The sequence below is a fragment of the Helicoverpa zea genome, chromosome 28 (assembly GCF_022581195.2).
Source record: "Helicoverpa zea isolate HzStark_Cry1AcR chromosome 28, ilHelZeax1.1, whole genome shotgun sequence".
NCBI classification, from domain to species: Eukaryota; Metazoa; Arthropoda; class Insecta; order Lepidoptera; family Noctuidae; genus Helicoverpa; species Helicoverpa zea.
Window position 1 is genome coordinate 6,808,401 of NC_061479.1, and position 24,380 is coordinate 6,832,780.

Genomic DNA, 24,380 nt, shown 5'->3' on the forward strand with positions numbered 1-24,380 from the left:
ATTGAAGTAATGATCATATTTTATAAAAATAACTACGAAAGTAATATACTGACAACATTAGAAATGATATTTTAGAACGATGTCTGTGGAACTTATGCAATCTTTTCAAACTTAATTGAAATCAAATATGTATAATAAATGCCGTAAATTATTTTCTTAATTTTAATGAAATATGTAGTAAATCGTTTACATTTAAAATGAACCTAGAAGTCTTGACTGTCATACATAGAACCCTACTTAATTGAAGACCACAGATACTAAGAACATTTTACATAAAAATGTGACGTTTTTGTCATCGGTCGGGTTATACCCACCATTTTGAAAAAGTGTCATTCTTTGGTTACATTGTGGGCTCACGGCTCGGTGAATGGAGTATAGCAATGTTGAACCTACCAGCAGATACCTTAGCAGATCTAAAGTGGTGGCTGGTCAGCTGCCACCAAACCTTGGATATTCATTCGCCACTTCCCTGTCACCTTATAACCACGGACGCCTCCGATGTAGGATGGGGGCACAACTGAACGGAACTCCCGTAATGGGTTCATGGAACGAGAGAGAAAAAGGCTTTCACTGCGATCTGAAAGAGATGCTTGCAGTATTAACTGGAAAATCACGGCAAGTTGCTAAAGAGATCAACAGCCATTTTTCAATGCAGAAATGGGACTGTGGTGTCATATCTAAGAAATCAAGGTGGCACCCGATCAAGGAGCCTACCGAACTTGACGTACAGAGTATTCAGTTATCTTGAGCTGAATCATATACCAGCCCTATTCAACAGTCAGGCAGACCATCTCTCCCGACACAAACCTCCACCGGAGTGGCATCTTGTATCAGCAGGGGACCTATTTGCCTCGAAGCGAGCCCAGGGACACATAGTTGTGTACTACGTGCCCCTAGATCTGAAGGACCCGAAAGCGGGGTTCCACGATGCATTTTTCTCAAATTTTGACTTACCCGCTAGCATGGGTATTACCGCCACCTTACCTTATACCGTAGGTCCTCAGTCATCTCAATTCAGGAACGGGAGTTAATCTCATAGTAGTTCCTTCGGTGGCACCAGGTATTTTGGCGAGCAGATTTGAAGTCCCGATCATTAGCAGTACCCTACACACTGATGAACCTCGAGCAGAAACCGATAGACACAGCAACGGGGATACCCCCTGCCAAGGTCAAGGAAATGGGGGGGGGGGAGGGACAAGGAGTCTCTCCGACTGAAGTCTTCTTCAATCCACACGCAACACTTATCAATCAGCTTGGAGTCGATGGTTAAATTGGGGCGAAAAGTATGAAATTGGATCCTATGAATCCTTGAATCCCTATTTGGACCTATACTTACCCAATTTTTAGCGGACTTACACATAGTAAATAAACTAGCATACAATACTATTTTATTACACAAGTCAGTTATAGCTACACTATGCAATGCAGAAACCACTCTAGAGCTAGGTTCACACGTTCTAGTCGGACACATTTTAAAATCAATAGCGCTGAGCAAACCTGTTCCCCGGGAAGCCGTCCATCTGGAATATTGACCAATTGGTAACCTACTTAAGTGCAGTAAACGTAGACGAGAATAATCCATTTGCAACTTCCAGGCACACTGCTGCTCTTTCTTTTGCTAGCTTGTTTCGGAAAGGCGAGTCCATGATCTTTCCTTGCTTGCAATAGACCCAGAACATTTCAAAAACAACAAAGATAATTTAATCTTATGGCCAGTCTTTGGCTCTAAGACCGACAGTTCTAGTCATAGGCAGTCGGGTTGTTGTTTGATGGATAATCAGGAAAATATAAATCTAAGTCCAGTGTATTGGGTCAGAAAGACTAAAGCCTTGTTAGAAGATAGACGGACATCGGCTAATTCCTTAAATTTATTTATATCCGTTAGAGGCCAACCAAAGGCAGGCACCCGAACGATGATGCGGGTGGATTAAGACATTGTTAAAAGAGGCAGGAATAACTACAACCCCAGGAAGCTTCCACTCGGCGGTAGCGTCAAAATCTGTGTTGACAATATACCTTTGGACGATATATTAGCAAAGGGTAATTGGCGATCAGGCAATACATTTGCCCATTTTTACAGAAGGGAAAGATACCCACTAAATAGAAGTAGCAAGTTATCTCGATTATTTAATTAATCCAGCTGATTAATGTCTATATTTTTGTTACTATTGTTATTAAGAAGTATCGCAATGTTTTTGTTCATTACTATTAGAAAATGAAATCAATTTTTGCTTTTGTTCTTGCATCTCTCTTTTAATTTTTATTACTCATCCTTCGAGCCCCTTTCCCAACTATGTTGGGGTCGGCTTCCAGTCTAACAGGATGTAGCTGAGTACCAGTACCAGTTAACTTTGATTACATTAGTATTCCAGGACGCAATACACATACTTACATGTGATTACTCGTGTACCTAAGTACCTATTTACATACACAATTTCATTGTGCTTTTGCTCACATTGGCGTCCACTTCCACCAGGCGATAACAAACACGTCTCAAACTAGTAAGCTTCAAATAACGGTCAAGAATTTAATAGCAGCGTTTTACCTGAAATAAAACGCATATTAAATACTTACCTTATTTGAAGCTTACATTTTAATTTCTGCCTGGTGTTTTCGACTCAATGACGAACTGTGGCCGCCGAGAACACTCGTCGCCTCCTGCCTGGTGGGGAGTGAAACTGGTCGGTGTGCGAGAGAGATGCAAGATATGGGGTAGAAAAGGACAGAGATAAAAGCGGAAAACACGTAGGTGCCTATCTCAAACTAGTAAGCTTCAAATAAGGTAAGTATTTAATATGCGTTTTATTTCAGGTAAAACGCTGCTAATAAAATACTACTTAAAATAATTATTCAATTAATTAAGTAATTTTTCTTATTGTTTTTACATAGATTTTTAACCTCGTTTCATTTTTAAATTGAGTTATCAAATAAATGAACTTTAATAGGTACTTCTTTTTAATTTGATACTCAAATGTGCGCGCCATTTTGTTTTTTTGTATTTAGTAATTTCCTCGATGAGGTGGAATGAAAAGTTACGTGTTGCACTCGAGTGCAAAGATTTTTCACCTTGTGCTCTTTTGATTCCCTCGCTATCGCTCAGGATTCTAATTATTGAAACACTCGCTACGCTCATGTTTCAATTTTAGAATCCTGAGCTTGCTCGGTCATCAAAATTGAGCCCGCGGTTAAAAAGCAACTTTGCACTCTTGTATAACAAATAACTAATATACCAAAATAAGACGGAAATAATGAAACTCATAAATGAACGTTTAAGTAAAATTGATGAAGGGGTGTTGGGTAATACTTGTCGATATATACATACATATACAAAAGAAAAAAGAAGAATACTATAGACATTTTGACATGTAGTCAAAATTTATAATTGACCTTGGTGAGAGTAGCGAATCTGAAAATTCATCATTTATTTTTCAAGTAGCGATTCAGAATCATTATAAATAAATAAACATTAAATTACGTAATAACTGTTTTTCTTTAAACAGCCGTATACAACCCCTAAATAACTGTATTTGTACCCGACTGTACCTCTTGTCACGCACACAAAGTCACTGTATATGTACAAGGGTTACCCACACATAACGCCGCGCGCACGACTGAGTTGAACTTACTTTACCTATCTTCAATCCAGTCAACTACACAAGACGATATCCATGGTAAGACTGACAGACTTTCTGGCTTCTGATTAGTCGCAGCAGCTGCAGAAAATGTACAAATGACAGCTTTGTCAGACTCAAAGCATATAGACATAGATTATAGCTGTTTCCTGTGAAAATTACTTACGCACCATACGTAATAATTTTCTAAATTGGCTGACTAGATCCAGAGATATTCACAACGTCACAAACTTTACTTCTTTTGTTTAGATAAATGGTCACATCCACAACACAACCTTGATCAATAAATCTATGCGACTGCTAATAGCCCGGTCAAAATAGACATTTGAAATAACAAAAATTCCCACAAAGCTGATTTTTGGTGGAGAGCTAGATTTGATCATTATAAATAAAATACTAAAAGTCCCCATCGATCCCATGTGTGCGTCAAAAGTTATTCGAGGTCAAATGTCAATATTTCTGGTTTTTTGTGTTTTTTTCGAAAACGGTAAGTTTTATCAAAAAAATACATCAGACCAAAATTGTAGATTATAAAATTTTCTACAAAAATGTAATTAACAGTTTTCTCCTAAATGTTACTATTCCTGAGATATGGCGCTTCAAAGTATATTCCATACATGACATGCACACATTTCCACGCCACCTGTGAGGAAGTGTACTCGGCGCGTTTTTTTTATCGTGGTTTCCCCTGTAGGCCTACTCCACTAACTGTCATGACAATTTTAGGATAGTTTAAGGGAATAATTGCCGTCAAGTTCTAATATATATTATATAAAGTTCTAATATATCATTATTGATATTAACTATTGGGTTAACTATTATTGTGATTGTTTTAGATTTATCAGATTCATACAAAAACTCGTGGTGGCCTAGTGGGTAAAGAACCAACCTCTCAAGTATGAGTGGGTCCGATTCCAGGTTAGACATGTACCAATGCAACTTTTCTAAGTTTGTATGTACTTTCTAAGCATATCTTGTACACCAATGACTGTGTTTCTGATGGCACGTTAAACTGTAGGTTCTGGCTGTCATTGAACATCCTTGGCAGTCGTTATGGGTAGTCAGAAGCCAGTAAGTCTGACACCAGTCTAACCAAGGGGTATTGGGTTGCCCGGGTAACTGGGTTAAGGGGGTCAGATAGGGCAGTCGCTCCTTGTAAAGGACTGGTACTTAGCTACATCCGGTTAAACTGGAAGCCGACCCCAACATAGTTGGTAAAAGGGCTCGGAGGATGATTTGATACTACAATAATTTTTGCAATTGCAAAAAATAATGTCAGGAGTTTTTCTGGAGCAGGTGGGAGTAAAGTTTTAATAGGGTCCAGATACATAATGTCCAACTATCAATTTCCAACCCCAGTCTTCTGGATAAAAATGGAAATGTCGAAGGAAAATTAGCGTGCGATAATTTTCTACAACTTTAAAAGCGGATTGTCGCGACTTCAGCTGTTTAAAAATTTTTGTTCTGTGTTTAGTGATGCAGAACCATGCCTTAGGACTGCAGTACGCTGATATTTAGGATTTAAAAGTGGGCAATCTAGCCTTAGCGATAAGTCACGTGAAGGTAATTCAAAACCCGATATGACCCAAGATAATATCGAGGCTATGCGGCAGTTAATTGTCGCAGACCAACATGTAACATACCGTGACATAGATCCGTGGGCATTACACGATTGTTTTACATTCCCCAAAATTAAGTAAAGTCTTCGTGGTAAACGTTTCAGCACACCTGAAAAAGCTGTTGACTCATACAAATCGGCCAATTTGACTACCCCCACTTCAGAATGGAATAAATATTTCAAGAACTGGGTTTAATGCATGCAAAAGTGCATTAAATATCGCGGAGAATTCTTTGAAAAACAATAAATGGTATTAACCTATTAAATTGTCTATACTTATTTCAAACGACACAATTTAAAGGCAGCCGTCGTATGTACGTGGCTTATATGTGCATATCATGTGTAGTGTGACTCTTTGAATCGCGATATCTCTGGAATGATAAGATTTAGGAGAAAACTGTTAATGCCATTTTTGTAGAAAATTTAAAGATCTACAACTTTGGTCTGATGTCTTTTCTTGATAAAACTTACCGTTTTCGAAAAAAAAACAAAAAACCTAAAATTTTGACATTTGACCTCGAATAACTTTTGACGCACACATGGGATCGATGGGGACTTTTAGTATTTTATTTATAATGATCAAATCTAGCTCTCCACCAAAAATCAGCTCTGTGGGAATTTTTGTTATTTGACCACTACTTTTATGTCTATTTTGACCGGGCTATAAGTGCTAATCCTAATTATACTGTCACGTGAAAGAATGCACCTACGGGATAAGTAGTATTTTGACTATTCTATATTGCCCACGCAGACGAAGTTGCGGGCAACAGCTAGTAAGTAAATATAGGCTAAAATCCTACTTATATTATAAATGTGAAAGTTTGTGAGAATGTATGGATGTAAGTTTGTTATTCAATCACGCAAAAACGGCTGGACCGATTTGATTGAAATTTGGTATGTAGATAGATGATATCCTGGATTAACACATAGGCTACTTTTTATCACCACACCATGCGGGCGAAGCCGCTGGCGGAAGCTAGTAAGTAAATAATAAAGTGTTACTTACCAGTAACAGTATAGATAGTAGACTGTATGAAGCCATAGTCGTCCCCCGCGTGACGGTCCTCGTATAGCGGTGGATATTCCACGTCCACATAGCCTAGGAAGAGAGACAGGATCAAATTAATTCACGTAGTTAAGATCAGTTTAAATTACATAATAAGGTCAGATAGGCAGTCGCTCCTTGTGGCACACTGGTACTCAGCTGCATCCTGTCCAGCCGACCCCAACATAGTTGGGAAAAAGGCTCGGGAGATGATGATGATGGTTCGTTCATTGAGTCGTGGTGGCTTAGTGGGTAAGGAACCAACCTCTCAAGTATGAGTGTGCTTTCAGTTCGTTCCAGGTCAGGCAAGTACCAATGTAACTTTTCTAAGTTTGTATGTACTTATTCAGTATATCTTGGACACGAATGACTGTGTTTCGGATGTCACGTTAAACTGTAGGTTTCGGCTGAACATTGTTGGCAGTCGTGAGATGAAGATGAATGAGGTGGCCTAGTAGGTACTTGTACTTTGTACTTTCCAACGAGATCTCGGACACCAATTTGGAGGGCACGATAAACTGGTGGGTTCCTGGCTGTCATTTGAACTTCTGTAGTAGTCGCTAAAGGTTTCCGTCCCCTGAGCAGAGTCCCTGGTATCAGTATATCCTGGTGGAATACCTTCGAGCCGGGAGTAGCGAGGATGCTCGTCGCAGCAGGACGGGTGCTGGCAGAGAGAACTGCTCGTTCTACAGCAAGCAGACTCCGAGATGCACCGTCCTGAAGAACAGTTCAGCTTGTCGCTACCTGGGGATAAAATAACACTTATGTAATAATATTAAATATTAATAACTAGCTTTTGCCCGCGACTTCGTTCGCGTGGAATAGTTACTTCCGGCAGAAATATAAGACCAATAGATGGCGCTATATGTTCGGAATAAATTATATATATATATTTTTCTATTTTTTTGTAATAAAAACTTTTTAAGTTCCAAACTATGTCTGTACCAAATTTCACACAAATCGGTTCAGTAGTTTAGGCGTGAAGAAGAGACAGACAGACAGGCACAATTACTTTCACATTTATAATATTAGTTAGGATAATAATAATAGCGTACAAGACCGATTTCGACCTTGGCGGCTGTTCTCATGTAAGGAGATCAGCCAGCTGCGCAGGACATATTATAGTGCACGAGCATTTGCGCAGACACAGGTGCACTCACTATTCCTTCACTCTCATAGCGCGATGTGTACTCCCCACATGTACTACTCTTATGTACTTCCCCTATGTACTACTCTTATGTATTCCCCCTATGTACTTCCCCTATGTCCTACTCTTGTGCCTGTGTACTCCCCTATGTACTCATATGCACTCCTCCTATGTACTGCTCTTATGTACTCCCCGCTCGCCCTATGTACTACTATTAAATACTCCCCTTTGAACCACTCTTGTATTCTTCTCTAGTCATTTTGTTCTCTATGATACAAACAAGCACATGTTTCCTCTTGATAATATCAGTTTAGCATACTCTCACTCACCAGAACACACGAGAGGCGGACACATAGGCGCGGCCTCGTCCTCCGCCCTCTCGCAGTCCCGCCTGCCGTCGCACAGGTACTGCGCCGCTATGCATCGCTGCCCGCACCAGAAGGCACCGCGTCTGCAGTATGTTGGGCCTCGCCCCTGGTGAGGAAAACGTCATTTATTGAAAGTTGGGCTGAAAATCAGTACTTTTTCAGGGTCAAATTTACAAACGACAGCCCCCAAAAACTATGTGTTTTTGCTGGGAAGAAGTGGTGGAACAAATTCCTTAGCAACACAATTCTGTCTGTATGGTTTGAAGTTGATTTAAATACAAAATATGTATAAAAAACTATATGTTGCCCAGGCTTAATACCGATACAACAAAGAAAAAAAAAACATTTAATAAAAATCAGTAGATCTGAAGATTAGCATGTGCAAACAGACGTACAGACACCAGTTTTTTTTGACGATTTGTGCTCTATTACAGTTTTTAAACCCGCTTAATTATTCTTTTTTATTTCAGTCAATGCACAGGCACATATTACACAGATACAGATTTATTATATGTATAGATATCTTAATACAAAATTATAAAATACATACATCAAATTCTTTGTATTAAAAAATAAACCGGCCAAGTGCGAGTCGGACTCGCGCACCGAGGGTTCCGTACAAATCCTGTATAGATAAAAAGTGAGTCTCGCGCCAACTGTTCAGTTTAGAACAATCATAGTTATGGTAATTTCGTGAGAGTCAAAATAGCTAATATTTTTTATTTTATAATATAACTAAAATAGTAGGCCAGTACTTTGTAAAAGTTATTTTATTAAAGTTATTTATATACAACATTTTATAGTCATCATTCAGAAATCTGATTGAAAATAACTAATTATGTCTTAAAGGTCATTAGGCATATCTGACCCGCTTTGTAAAAAGTGGCGGACATGAATCAAAGTAGTTTTAAATCGTGGAGAATGGTATGACGTTTCTTTGAATATAAATATTTTATTAAAATTCCATGGAGACGAATGTCCAGGATCGTTTGAAAAATATAAAAGACAAGCAGTTTCAGAGGATTGTACAGGTTGCAATGCTAGTTTTTATTGTTAAAGACTTTTCATAAAGAAAGAACATGCCAATTCGGATGACCAGGTTCTGATGAGGATCTGGAAACCCTGAGAAATCGATGGCAACTCTTGAATATTGTAGTCACGCATCGAGTCAAAACCAGACATGTGAGTGTATTTTTGAGGGTACTTGTAAACAGTGAAGGTTTGGAGCTGATTTGATTATGGAGACTACAGAGAGTCGAGGGAACTTCTGAACGGTATGTTGCAACTACCACGTGTTTGGGCTTATTTTATTCGTATTGGCGAAGACTTTCCACATAGATAGGTTTAACTGCCATTGTGGCATCGATAGCAAAGATCAGATATAGTTATGGGAACTCCTTTACAATTTATAACGTAACCTAGTGTTGGAGCTTATTTTATTTTAGGTGATGAGAATTCACTACTAATGGGATCTTTTATTTTTTTAAACATACATAGAGTTCTCTCGACTTTCTCACGTCTCCATCATCAGGTAAGCTCTAAACTTTCACTGTTTGATAGTATCACCAGACATACATCTGAGAATCAAGTTTTAATCCTATGCATGCCTACAATTTCTGATAGTTGCCCTCGATTTCTCAGGATTTCCATCATCAGATCCTGACCTGATGACAATGGAAATAAACGGCGAGTATACTCTTTCACTACAAAGAAATGATTTCTCAAATCCGTCAAACTTGGTCGTTTAAATTCCACATTGAAATGAGGAAAATATTTGATGTTTACACCTGATTTTCTCTAGAATCCCATGGTTCACATAGATGCGACTAATGCCATAGTAAATCAGAGCCTTTATCATTATACTGTGCTATATTTCGTTCGTATCCGCCGTGGGTATGGTTTCCATACTAAGGTGCCCAATGACCTTTGAATTATTTAAAATTTTTCACAGTTTAGAGGCAATTATATTTAAGAAGTGTTTGATATGAATTTCAACTTTAATATCTCTACGCGTTCATGTAAAAAAGGGTAGGTAGTAAGTTTATAATTATTAAAAAAATATTTTATGTCGTGTAAGCAAAAATAATATTTTAATATTTTATGTAACTTCAAATTTATCATTTTCGCAATTTTTCCTTTATCTGTACTATATAACGCTGCTTCGTGGCGAATTTCAAGATTCTGAGTTCACGGGAAGTACCTTGTAGGTTTTGATTCCCTAGCGTGTGACGGAAATTCGTCTAAGGTGTCGGCATAACTGCTGTATCTTTTGATCGCGTTAACTTAGAAGTTTGATTTTTTTACTGCCTAAAGGGACATTAGACTTAGGTATTTGGTATAAATTTCAATTTGATATCTTTATTCGTTCGTGAGAAATAAGGTAGTAAGTTTCATTTTATTAAAATATTTTTTTTTATATTATATAACTAAAAAAATGAGATTTTCGCAATTTTTCCTATATTTGCATTATATGACAATGCTTCATGCCAAATTTCAAGACTCTGAGTTTACGGGAAGTATCCTGTAGGTTTTGATTCCTTTGCGAGTGTCCAAAATTTGTTGAAAATATCGACATAATTGGCTGTATCTTTTGATTGGCTTGGCTTAGAAGTTTGATATTTTCACAGCTTAAAGGGACAATAGACCTGAGTATTTCATGTGAATTTCAGCTTGATACGTCCACGCGTTCTTGAGATAAAGGGTCTTGACAGACAGACAGACAGACAGACAGACAGACAGACGGACAACAAAGTGATCCTATAAGGGTTCCGTTTTTTCCTTTTGAGGTACGGAACCCTAAAAACAATGAAATATTTAACTACACACTGCCCGGGTAACTAGGTTGAGGAGATCAGATAGGCAGCCGCTCCTTGTGGCACACTGGTACTCAGCTGCATCCGGTTAGACTGGAAGCCGACCCCAACATAGTTGGACAAAGGCTCGGGAGATGATGATGGCTACATACCTGAACTAGGATATACTTGCTGACACTGAAAGGTGGGGCTGAACACAGGTACTGCCCACTGTCTGATGCTTGAAGATCGAATTTGGTGAGGGTACTGTTCGCAGTTATGCCTTTTGGCTCGCCTTTTAGTATGCTGCGGAGAATTAAAAGGTTATATTGTAGCTTCTTAATATCAGTGAGTTTTTAAATTGGTTTACCAGTTTCAATGCAAAATAACAAATATTTGCTCTTATTTTACATGTGTGGAATTTTTAAGTTCGTGACATTGTAGGGGGTTATCCCTGAATGTAAAATTGACGATTTTGTACCAATAGAAAACGAATTGTATTATAAATACTACTAATTTAAGATACTTATAATAACTAACAAAATATGAATCTCTGCTGTCCGAAATAAATGATATCATTTTAAAGTAATAAGTAAGTTTACTGACGCACAAAAACTTTTTACAATCTCAACTCCCTCAACAATTAGTTAAGTTTTAAATTATATAGGAGACTGCAGATGAAATGCTATACCTATATATATATATATATATATATATTCTTAAAGGACAGATCAGAAGGGGTAGACAAACATTAAAAACACATAATTCAAAGACATACAACCGTGCAAGTTTTATTGCTTACAAACATTACTTTTATAAATGATGTAACGATATCAAAACGAAGTTATTAAAAATACAGCATTGAAGATAATTTGGAAATCATGTCAATTCTGAAGGTCTGTCATCGCAGTCGACGTCTTAACTTCGGTGATCGGACGAGAACATATATATATGTGGGATCGTCAGAAGGAGCCTCGCGGCGGTTCTGGCTGTCACCTTCCATCGGTTGCGTCGCAACTACCGGAATTCAAAAATAAAGGCACGCTTGAATAGTCCAATGTTCCATTATTTGCTTTCCTCACCATTTTATTCACTATCGCACACAATCAGTAAGATGGAATGAGATTTCGAGCCAATAGGTTAGTATGTGCGCACTTCAGTTGGCACCTGTCACCAGAATGACCGCTGCCATTACTCGTCGTCGTCTATTCGGGGTTACCCGCTCATAATTTTAATGTTATAAACGCGCCGACACGGCCGTCCTGCATTATCACACGTCCTCGTGTGTACCGGTTTCATCTTACAGTCTACTCCGTTCGGCCTCCCTGACCCCTCAAATGACTCCCTTTGCTCATGTTATACAACAACTTACAGTGGTTACCAATTTGAAGTCCAAACGCAAAAAAAATGTTTCCCTAAAGTCACACATTTCTGAAAGTCAATGCCACACGGGCCAATAGCTGCCACACAGGTTAGTCATTGCCACAGAGGGTAATCATTGGCACACAGGATACTCATTGCCACGCAGGCTATTCGTTGCCACACAGGCTAGTTATTGCTACACAGGCTAGTCGGTGCCACACAGGCTAGTCGGTGCCACACAGGCTAGTCGGTGCCACACAGGCTAGTCGTTGCCACACAGGCTAGTCGTTGCCACACAGACCAGTTATTGTCACACAGGCTAGTCGTTGCCACACAGGCTAGTCATTGCCACACAGGCCAGTTATTGTCACACAGGCTAGTCGTTGCCACACAGGCTAGTCATTGCCACACAGGCCAGTTATTGCCACACAGGCTAGTCGTTGCCACACAGGCTAGTCATTGCCACACAGGCCAACGAGTCTCTTCCAGGTCACCTCGGTATCCGTCATTGGTACAACTTACCGCCAAATGTTACCAAAAATCTATAGTCTGATGCACATTCAATCAATCAATGACGCAAAAACTGAAATATTCTAACTTGAGGTTTTAATTTTTAACGCGACTGAAACTGCCTCTCAAGTTTATAAATGTCGTATGACAAATAACCTCAACATAAAGCAAAAACGGATCGGTCTCACCGGGTTTCCACTCAAAGTGCGTGACGCGCGTATGGCGCGCAGTACAGCGGCTTCACGTTCGCAGGCACCACGGAGATGCACGAGCACCGACACTCTAAACTCACGATGACACGTCAAGCTCCGCAGGCAGCTGGGAAGCTCCATTCACGACCGTAATTTTGTCGCCATATTGCACATTAATCACCGTCATTGTTGAAACATGAAAATTAGATAAATTCGGTTAATTTTCTAGCATACCTTCGATAACAAGCTTGACTTGTAAAAAAAAAAATGGAAATCGATACCATAACCGTGGTTACCATACTTGTACCTTCGCTGAAATTCTTCATAAATCTTCTCCTAAAAACACCATTTTAAATAATCGACGTTCCATTTTTTTTTGAGTGGTTATTTAGCACTTTAAGGATTGCAATCTTCACGTGGTAAATTCTCCCGAAACCAATCTGTTCACAACCTTCTTGTTCTACATAGACAGCTCCATGAACATCATGTTGCAGTACGAGATATTTCCACACAGGATTCTTCCTTGTGATAGCAGTATCTTATCAGACATAATTTTTTCGCTACTAGCGTTTTCAATTTTTTTTTTGAACACGAAGCAGGGCAATCCTTAACACATGTGGGCGTTCGGATTACATCCCACTTCTGATGTGGGATCGTCAGAAGGAGCCTCGCGGCGGTTCTGGCTGTCACCTTCCATCGGTTGCGTCGCAACTACCGGAATTCAAAAATAAAGGCACGCTTGAATAGTCCAATGTTCCATTATTTGCTTTCCTCACCATTTTATTCACTATCGCACACAATCAGTAAGATGGAATGAGATTTCGAGCCAATAGGTTAGTATGTGCGCACTTCAGTTGGCACCTGTCACCAGAATGACCGCTGCCATTACTCGTCGTGACACTTACTACTCTATTCGGGGTTACCCGCTCATAATTTTAATGTTATAAACGCGCCGACATATATGTATATATATATATATGTATATATATATATGTATATATGTATATATGTATATATATATATATATATGTATATATATATATACATATATGTACATATATATATGTATATATATATATGTATATATATATATTTGCTATAAAAATAATTAAAATCAATAGAAACAGCAAAGAACAACACTCACACATCCCCAACAGTCCCATTATCCCCCATATAGTTCCACACGAAGCTCCTCGGAGTGAGATCGCCTCGCAGCTCGCAGACCAGCGTCAGGTTATCATGGACTCGGCGCACCAGCACCTCTGTGAACTCCAGCTCTCCAGGCATGAAGAGTGCTAGGGAGGGGGACGGGATGTCGCCCGAACCTGGGAGGGGAGAATGAAAAATTTATATGAGAAAACTAGATTAAGGTTACAGCCGATAGCCTGTGAAAACTATTGCCCACAGATAGACAACGTGAGTAGCTGCCGAACGCGGAGGCCGATTGTGCCTCTTTGTCGCTCATTGCGCGCTCTCGCTTACACTTCAAGCCTTAAACGGAACGCCTCAGAGCGAGGTAACGCCGCATGAGTCATGTTTTTTCGTGCGTGCAGCCGGCTCCATCGATTTATAAGACGTTGTCACGTCAAAACTTTTAGTTTCCGATAGCCCAATTTAACAGGAAGGCTACTTAATTATCTGGGTGCGCAATGTAGCTCCTACGGGACCAAGGTGAAAACATAAGGGTAAACTAGTGTAAGTAAAGTATGCAAGGTTGGCATGCTTTTTTTTTACGAAACAATAATGATTGTTAATGTAAGCAAACATTCTAGCAACTCCTTGAATATGTATCAGATTACAAAGCTACTCAACAAATATTCATACAATTTTCACCATGCAGGGGCCCGATTCTCCTAAGTTAATAATGTCAAAATCGAATCGCAATATGATCGCAATAGCAGTTTTAACCATAGCAGGCATTCTGGTACTAATATAAGACCAATCGTATTCCAACGACATTCGATTGATTTGCGATTGGTTTGTTATTTTGGTGATTTTGGTCTATACGGTAGTTTGCTCTACAATCATATTGCAATAGTTAATCATTTGCAGACAAAATTATTCATTATTGAATGACAGAAAAGGACAAAAACTTTTATTTCAAAGAAAAATAGCGGAATGCCACATACGTTTCAATCGTAATCGAGTCGGGATTGGATCGCAGTCGAACGTGAATCGTATGTTGCTCAAGTAAAATTAGGAGAATCGGGCCCCAGGACGTACATCCTATTGAGACATTATAAGTACCAAACAAAGGCGAAGAAAAAAACATATACCTATTCAATTCCCGCGCTGCAATTTTTACTCTATCGTCTCAGGATAAACACCAAAGGTACGTTTTGAAATCTAGCTGTCGACCGCACGTGCCGCATGAAGTCGGCAGCTGCACTACTGGTTTGTATGTATTTACATGAAACCATTTTCTGGATCTAGGGGGCAGAAGCACGTTCCTCAGATAGAACGAAGTGCGGTCGGCAGCTAGCTTTGAAAACGTTTTAACCTTTAACCTTTATGGTGAACGCATTTATCTATTGGAGCCGAACGTGTCGAAGGCATGGAATTCCAGGGATGCCTCGCACACTTATCGGAGCCAAACGTATCGAAAGAATTGTTTATATTTCCTTTACAACTGTCTTACATAGCTGTCAGCAAATGAATGTGATGACGTCATTCAAATTCGACTGGCATTTGTGTGATTCTTTCGGATTTGAACCATTCGATGCGGATAAGCATCTTAAAATTGCAAAGAACTCCAAAATTGGATTCGTTCGGCGCGTTTGGTTGATGCATGTCCCGATATTATTATATGCATTCACCAAAAACTACACAATGGAGGTTTTTATATACTACTTTTAAAGCTGAGGCATAAAATAATATGAGAATATTTTTTTTAAATAATTTTTCAACTTGTGTATTACAAGGCATATAAATATAGCCTAGCTATTCTATAGTTAACCTACAGATATAGGCCCTAACTACAGAATAAATAAGGTCCAACCAGGTATCTTAGTCCAGCAGTTGTAGTTAGCAAGTATCAAGTCCATTTGCAACCTTAAAACTATTGACATAAAGTTGAAAATAGCAAGACTCTAGTCATATTTTATGATACTACATACCATTATTAATGAGTAAGGCATGTTAATCACAATATCATCTTAAGCATATGCAAACGTATGCATCATAGCCACTTATCATATGTATGTACACCTGGCTTCTAGTAATTATTATCTTCCTGCCACTAGAGATTTATGCTACTCTAGCTGTTTCACATGGTCGAACCAACCTCTCGAGTATGAGGGCGTGGCGTGGCTGCGATTCCGGGTCAGGCAAGTATCAATGCAACTTTTCTAAGTTTGTATGTAAGATATACTTATATATCTTAGAGACCAATGACTGTGTTTCAGATGGCACGTTAAACTGTAGGTCCCGGCTGTCGTTGAACTTCCTTGGCAGTAGCTGCGGGTAGTCAGAAGCCAGTAAGTCTGACACCAGTCTAACCAAGGGGTATTGGGTTGCCCGTTTAACTGGGTTGAGGGGGTCAGATAGGGCAGTCGCTCCTTGTAAAGCGCTGGTACTCAGCTGCATGCGGTTAGACTGGAAGCCAACCCCAACATAGTTGGGAGAAGGCTCCAGAGATGATGATATAGTCTGCCTTTTGTTTTGATATTCCAAAAGTGCTATACATAAATAATATCCTATGTCATCCGTAGATAGTGAAAGAATGTTTCAAATTGATTGAATAGTTTTGAAGTAGAGTACAAACAAATAAACATAAACACAGATGTTGACAAATAATATCATTTGTATTGGTTGTATGAAAACATTAACTATTTGTCACAGTTTCAAATGCAGCCCAGAACATTTTTCTTCCAAATATGGTTAAAATATAGCTTATGTCACAAACTATGTATGAAATTATAATATTTACAAACAATTGTAACACAAAAATATCAATTTCTTATTTTATTTAAGCAAAACTATATAAGATTAGAAATATTTTGAATATTTCCACTTTAATCAAAGTATATATTACTTTAAAAGTAGTCTTAACATTGGGAACTTAATTTTATTACAGTGTTAACCTAGACAAGATTATAAAGGTGTTGTGACAAAAATTATAATTTTATTTCAATGACAGTCATAATATTATGCAGTAGCATAAAAACAAGTTTGGAATGAAAACAATAAATAAACAAAACAAAAAGGATAGTAGAACAAAAGAGAAAGGATTTCGTTCTAATTCCGTTTTAGATATACCGTTAGAAGATTCAGAAAAAATTTGGAAGTCACAAATTCCTGAGTGTGCAAAATGTAAATATTTTTCCTTTAACATTCCGAGATATATCGGATGTGATTAACGCCAAACCTTGCCCTTAATTGATAAGTAAAGCAACATACACGGTCAAAACACATTTCAAGGCTAAAAAACCAGTATCGAACCAAAAAAAATATTTCGAAGATGCCAAATTTTTCCCAAAAATGTATCGGATTGTTTCTTTGTAATGGCTGTTTAAGAACTAATACTTACATGTTTTTGAACTATACAGAAGCAGTATAACACACGATAACAAACATTCTGGCAACGAAAACATTTTTATTTACTTTTTACACATTTTCAACTATTGACATTCAACAATTTACGCCATTTTTGTTTCTCTACGTTTAACGTTCCGATTGACATTGATTAGTAATGAAAAATTGAACTGTCAATAGTTTTATTTGTAGTTTTAGGTTTATTTTAATAATAAATGATCCTAAAACATCGATTTAACAACTTAAATAGTGATTGCTGGTTCTTGTAACCATAAATAGTGTCAATACATATTTATAACCATCTATTAGTGAATTTTGTTGTACTGCGTTGCATATAATGGAACGTAAATGTACTCCAATTCACGCAATGAATGAAGCGAACTGCTACTATAGCCTACTACTATTGAAAATAACTCCAAATAATGCAATTTATTGTACATACATAAGAAATAAAATAAACACATTTGATTTCAAATGGATTTAATGAAGTGTTTCAAAATATCCAAACATAAAGTGTGTACGACGACGGATTTACGTAAACCAGAACGTAGCACAAAACGTCAACATTCTCAGCTCACGATAGATTGTTAGCATTTTGTACAAGAAAAAGAGAGATAACATTATACCATTTTAAAAAACCAGAAAGAGATAGGTACTGCAATCTGTTCATAGGCATTTGACACTTTCAGAATTCCATTGATCCTGATCTTTTAGTGACTCAGAAAAACAAGAAAACTTTGTTTGAAATCGAGAGGAAATTAATAGAAATTCAAACATCTTAAAATGGATCTAGCACGACTACCTAATGACAAGAAACTTCAACTTTGTAAATGGTACTTTAAAGGTAAATTATTTGCCTACATTATCACTACACAGTTATCTTTTGAGTATTGTTTTTTCTTTGCTTTTAACTTTAATTTCGTGGCAAACATAATAATTTTTCACTTTATACCAAGCACCAAGTAATTTGTACACCACAGCACATTGCTGTGGTATCCATTGCAGGCCAATTAAAGGACATTTTACCCACTAATTTTGAAATATTGGAAGTAGGTATTTGCTGGTGGAAGCTAGTCTTTCATACATATATGTATATCTTCCTTGAACTTACTATGTTATCTCATTTCTAGTGGGATGTCTGCTGCTACCGTTCGTGTGGGCGGTGAACGCGATCTGGTTCTTCAAAGAAGCTTTCATAAAGCCTCCGTATGATGAACAAAAGCAGATTAAGAAATGTAAGTATTTTCTGTTTTAACCAACTCGATTAATAAACTATTTTTTTCTTAACATGATTGAGAATATAGGAAAGAGAATAGGCAAGCCAAACAAATGAAAATGGTTTTGATTTTAAACTATTTTTTGACAAAAATTGTTCATTCCGTTTGTAAAATTATTGGAAACTGGTCATTTTCCTGCGGTTTCACCCCCTACCCTGGGAGAAATTCTTCCCCTAAGACAAAATACAGCCTATGTTACTCAGCAATCCTGAGTCCAACTACCGATAGCGAAAGAGTTTTTCAAATTGGTTTCCAAGTAGTTTCCAAGCCTTTACATATATAAAAATATTTTCTCTTTATTATACCAACCCGCATTGAGTATAGTTACCGGCACGGATATTGAGCTCTCGGTGGAAGAGTGGGGATCGCTTTGCGCACTGTACACAAAAGGCAACAACCCAATAAATTGCTTCTGCGCAGGTGACGGTCAGGGCTCAATATCCATGCCGATAACTATAAGCGTGGTGATTAATGCTCAATCCTTCTCCGCAGCCCAGCAGTGAGACAATAAAAACGGCTGTAACATACTACTAAAGATTAACTGTTACAATTCCAGATGTACTAATGAGTGCAGCGGGCGCAATCGCTTGGATCGCTGTGTTTGCCGTCTGGATCACAATATTCCAACTGCAGAGGGTATCGTGGGGCTCCACAGGAGACGCTCTCTCGTTCATCGTGCCCCTCGGACGAGCTTAGATTTAGTTAGAGGCTTATATGACAATAATATGGAGTCTGGTTGCACAACTGCTAAATACAAATAAAATAAATGGATTAAATTAGATAAAAGTTGTGGTGGCTTAGTGGGTAAAACACCAACCTCTCAAGTATGAGGGTGTGGGTTCGATTCCAGGGCAGGCGAGAATCAAGGTAACTTTTCTAAGATTGTATGTACTGTCTATCTTGGGCACCAATTACTGATTATAAGGTGAAGGAAAAAATCTTGAGGAAACCTGAACTATACAGTCTGAAATATATAGATAGATACATTATTCTTTATTGTACGCTAAGAAAATGAACAACACAGGGAATCACGACACAATAAGAAGAGTACAATTGGCGGTCAAACAGCAGCAATCAAAATAAACAGAAATCACCATTGTTCATTCAGATTATCCAAGTTACTGTGTTGTGGAGGTCAGATAGACAGTCAATGCTGATGTATTTAGTGAGTTGTGCAATCAGACCTAACTTTAAGTAAGTTTTATTATAATTACCTGACTGGGAATCAAACCTAGATCTCCACGGTTACATTCGAAGCTTAAACTTGCTGAATTAATTATTTATATAGCTTTATATTTAGATAATATTCATCACACTAAAAAAATGCTGTTAAAATTGAAATAGTACTTAATGTCTATTGAAAATTGGAAAGTATGCTAATTTTATAAAGAGTTTGTTTGGTCGAACATACTAATCTCAAGAAATAGTCCGACTTCTGTAGGCTACTCGTTATACAGGTGCGCAGAGCAGCACCAACTGAAAATTGCATTGTTTATGGTTCCGTACCCAAAGGGTAAAACGGGACCCTATTGTTTTCGCTCCTCTGTCCGTCCGTCTGTCACCAGGCTGTATCTCATGAACCGTGATAGTTAAAGAGTTGAAATTTTCACAGATGTATTTCTGTTGCCGCTATAATAACAAATACTGAAATCTAGAATTAAATAAATATTTTGAGGGGCTCCCATACGACAATCGTGATTTTTTGTCCATTTTATAAATAATGGGATGGAACCCTTCGTGCGCGAGTCCGACTCGCACTTGGCCGGTTTTTTTAATTTATATTAGATTAGACACTACCAAACAAACTCAGTTTAATAATATTAGTATAGATATAAATAAATTATAGACATTTAGTTCTATCTAGCTCTCACACTTAGGCCCATAGGTCAGGCTTTTGACAATATAAAACTTTTTAGACAAAATGTAATAATAATACTTAGCCCTTTTATATCGCAAACTAATTGTAAGTAATTTAAGTTGTTATTAATGAAATAAAACAAGTTAATAATATTTTTTTAATTGTTTATTTTTATAAAACACATTTGTACAATATATACAATACTATTTTTATTATAAATGCTCTTTTAGATCCAAAACCGACAACATAGAGGTCAGTTTTCTTAAAACAACTAGGTATTTACTATGTATTTTCACGTTCAATTTTCAAAATGAACAGGGGCGCGATTCTAAACGACATACGATTCACATCCGACTGAGATCCAATCACGACTCAATTACGATTGAAGCGTATGTGGCATTCCGCTATTATTTTCTTTTAAATGTTTCCGTGATTCAATAATGAATCATATTGTCTGCAAATTATTAACGATTGCAATATTATGATTGTAGAGCAAACTACCCTATATAGACCAACTGGCAGACCAATCGCAAACCAATCGAATGTCATTGGAATACGATTGGTCTTATATAGTAGCAGAATGGCCGCTAAGGTTAAAACTGCTATTGCGATTCAATTTTGACATTATTTACTTAGCAGAATCGGGCCCCAGTTGTTTTAAGAAAACTGACGTTTATATTGTCAGCAAACTTGGGTCTACCTACGTAGTTACATGGACCATAGACCTACAAAAGTATACAGAGAGTTCAACCTGAGATAAATATCATATTGCTTGATAGTCATCAATCAGTTGCCTTTTACACTAGCCGTTTCCCGCGTCGTTTCTCTTGTCCATTTTAATATATTTTGACGATAAATTTAAGAAAAAATCTTAACCCGTGAATTTTACACATAGGTACTTCAGTATTTTAAAAGGTCTTTTTTACTATGTATAAAGCATGTTTTCGTCAAAATAATAATCAATTATAGTCAGAGACGTCATCAGGTCAGCCAGTAAGTCTTGACACTACTCTAACCAAGGGGTATCAGGTAGTCCGGGTAACTGAGTTGAGGAGTTCAGATAGGCAGTCGCTCCTTGTGGCACACTGGTACTCAGCTGCAGCCGGTTAGACTGGAAGCCGACCCCAACATAGTTGGGAAAAGGCTCGAGAGACGATGATGATGATACGTCATCAGGAATGATTTGGTGATGATAAGTCAATTGAATAGAAGCATTTCACAACGGTAAGATGTAAGTACTGTGGATTTGTATAATATATCTATTCGTTTTAGATTTTGCGCTATGCAATGTCAAAATGTAATATCTAATCGCAAATCAGAAGATAGGTTATAGAAATTCATTGATAGTTTGACAGATGGACATAATAAAACAGTAAGCGTGATTATTCAATACCTATACCATCGAAGTTAAAGCAAATTAAATTTTCTCATTACATAAGAGAGTACTTTGCAAGTTGAAATACAAGCTCATTTCTCTAATAATAAAAAAACACCATGATCAAACAAATCAAATAATTAAATAAAGTTTACATAGAATAGTTTCATACAAAATACTATTTATTTTCACATAAATAGAGATTTTCGTATACGTACAGCGTGCAGTTGGAACAATATTGGAAATAAATCTAATAATTGTAGAGTAAACAAAGCTCACATTTTAGACCAATATTGTCGCCAACTAAAAACATATTTAGCTAAATAAAATAAAATAGTTCAGAAAGCAACTAAAATTAAAGGAATACATTTCATTAAAGACTAAAATTATTTCTACATTGACTGGTCAAAGCGATTTGAACACAGATTAACCGGTCAATATAGATATTTGAAAGGAATGACTAATACTAATGACCTTTACACAATTGCCTTAAAATCGTTTACCTAAAAGTGATAATGAAAGAATTTTGTAATTTAGATCGGATTCTATTTTGTGTGTGTGTGTGTGTGGTTTGTCTTTATCTACAATAAATTAACCTAGGCTATTGTGTAAAAGTCTAAAAACACACATACTATGAAATTGGCAGTTTTATATTCAATTACATATTTTGAATGCTTCAACACGCATTTTCGAACGTCAAGTATGTCATGAGACAGTCCCCAAAAATGTCCGCCCTTCACCACTTCCTATGTGATGGTCAAGATTACTCAAGATATTAATATTGTGCGAGTGAGATGGCATTTTAGTCATGTCTATTTTTTTTCATCACTCTATGGTACGGCAAAATTGTAGTACACTAATATAAGAGGGTACGTAAAAAAGTTTCGATACGAAAATTATAATATTTGATAAAACAATTAATATCAAACAGTTTTGAATTATAAATTCGGATTTAATTCATAGTATTTAGAATTATAGATGTCGAGAAATTTTAGTCAATGTTCAATTCGATTCTCGTTAAGTAAAATTTCGAGCTTTCCAACAAAGAAATAATTTTTGAAACAAACAAAATATTGTTTCTTCTTATTATTTCAGTGTAGATAAATAAATATATGTAGGTATGTGTTCTAAATAATACTTTAAGTAGATTACCTAACTAGGACCAATGATTAGAATCACCATGTTATGTAATATTAATTATCAAAAAAGGATGAAATAGAAAATCAAAAATGTATGTAACTAATATCATTTGAATGGAAATAGAAAAATAATAATTGACTATTAAGGCCTACGTATAATAAAATTTAATTCGGTTAAGCTAAAATAACATAAGTAGTCGACATACAATATTATTTACAATTTGATTGAACTCGAACAAAACATGATGAATTGAAACCCTACTTTTTGGAAGTCGGTTAAAAATAGTATTTAATTATCAGTTACGACTATTTTATTTAGACATTTTTACAACACGGAGATTTAACAAATATGATTTAGATATACACATTTACTATATTATTATTTATACTATCCATTCAGAACAATAATAATTATTAATTTAATTGATTATGTTAAAGGATAAGATTTAACATCAGGTCGGGTACCACAGCCCAGTTAAAATGAGTTTAACTATAACGATAACCAAACTATAACCAGCCGTATACTTGCCGCCTATTGGTCAAACCGGCGATTTGACAACTTCAAATAGTTCGGTTATCGTTATAGTTAAATGATGCAACGCACAGTTAAATTAACATACATAAAGTCAACTTTTGAATGACGATTAGGTCTACTAACTTTGTCATTGATACGTAGTTAAAATCTGATCCATAAGTACCAAAATGTCAAAGAAAACTGATGATTTTTAGATGGGTATATTTTTTTGGCCCAAAACTTGATATTTTCAATAAGTTGTTTTAATAGTCTACTGAAATATTTGTTTTAAGTTATACTTCAGTCCACAATTTGGTACAAATGTTTTCATCAACAAAATAAGTTTACCCAACTCATTAGCATTTTTGTCACAATAATAAAAGTTATTTTCATCCAACAAAAAACTTTGGCACACTACATTATCAAAAACACAAAATAACATTTATATCTGTCCTTGTCATTTTTATAGAATTAAAACAAGATGACAATACAAAACACTTATACGCCCCACGTCCGATAAATCGGTGTCCGATATTTTGTAGGACAGAAATATAACACACTGATAGCAATAACAGTGCAACGAACACGTCCTACGAAAAGTCGGTCATAAACGTCCTACAAAAAATCGGCCCGATTATTATTTGTCCTACAGAAAGTCGGACGGGGGCAGAATTAATAAAAGTAAGATATGTTTTGTCAGCCATTGGATGGTCATGTTACATTTGTATGTGAGTGTGTATGTGTAAGTATGTGTGTGTGTGTGTGTGTGTGTGTTACTCTATACGTACTCGCGGCGGTGATGCCATGCGGCGTTCTTGTTTTAGCTTTAGGAATTCAGATCTTGCTATCCTGTAAATTAAATAACGTCAAATATTAGTAGAATTTGCAGTTTGTGGCTAAGTCAAAGCTGCTTGAATCGATCGACAATAAGGTTAAGCACGGTCGGGTCGTGGATGGGTTACCGTTGTGTCAGGATGAGTTCTTCCGAGTTTCGAAAGGAAATGGGTCCCAGCTGTCAT

The 24,380-nt window shown here is 37.0% G+C and overlaps 3 protein-coding genes across 3 annotated transcripts in view; 1 reads left to right on the forward strand and 2 right to left on the reverse strand.

Annotated features, from left to right (window-relative positions):
- Window positions 1–17,319, reverse strand: part of LOC124643691 — a 33,140-nt gene extending 15,821 nt beyond the window's left edge. Inside the window, exons 1-6 of the mRNA XM_047182728.1 lie at window positions 17,194–17,319; window positions 13,810–13,990; window positions 10,776–10,908; window positions 7,772–7,916; window positions 6,914–7,039; window positions 6,257–6,349 (exon numbers count right to left, since the gene is read on the reverse strand). Of these exons, the coding sequence (XP_047038684.1) occupies window positions 6,257–6,349; window positions 6,914–7,039; window positions 7,772–7,916; window positions 10,776–10,908; window positions 13,810–13,990; window positions 17,194–17,257 (742 nt within the window). The 5' untranslated portion in view covers window positions 17,258–17,319. The remainder of the gene's footprint in view (window positions 1–6,256; window positions 6,350–6,913; window positions 7,040–7,771; window positions 7,917–10,775; window positions 10,909–13,809; window positions 13,991–17,193) is intronic.
- A 519-nt stretch (window positions 17,320–17,838) lies between these two features.
- Window positions 17,839–20,485, forward strand: LOC124643690 (gamma-secretase subunit pen-2). Its single transcript, XM_047182727.1, has 3 exons — window positions 17,839–18,042; window positions 18,329–18,433; window positions 19,032–20,485. Exons 1-3 carry the CDS (start codon window positions 17,982–17,984, stop codon window positions 19,169–19,171), a joined length of 306 nt encoding a protein of 101 aa, XP_047038683.1. The 5' UTR covers window positions 17,839–17,981; the 3' UTR covers window positions 19,172–20,485.
- Window positions 20,481–24,380, reverse strand: part of LOC124643678 (glucose-6-phosphate exchanger SLC37A2) — a 33,306-nt gene continuing 29,406 nt past the window's right edge. The window contains exon 13 of the mRNA XM_047182714.1: window positions 20,481–24,210. Coding sequence (XP_047038670.1) covers window positions 24,135–24,210 — 76 coding nt within the window. The 3' untranslated portion in view covers window positions 20,481–24,134. The remainder of the gene's footprint in view (window positions 24,211–24,380) is intronic.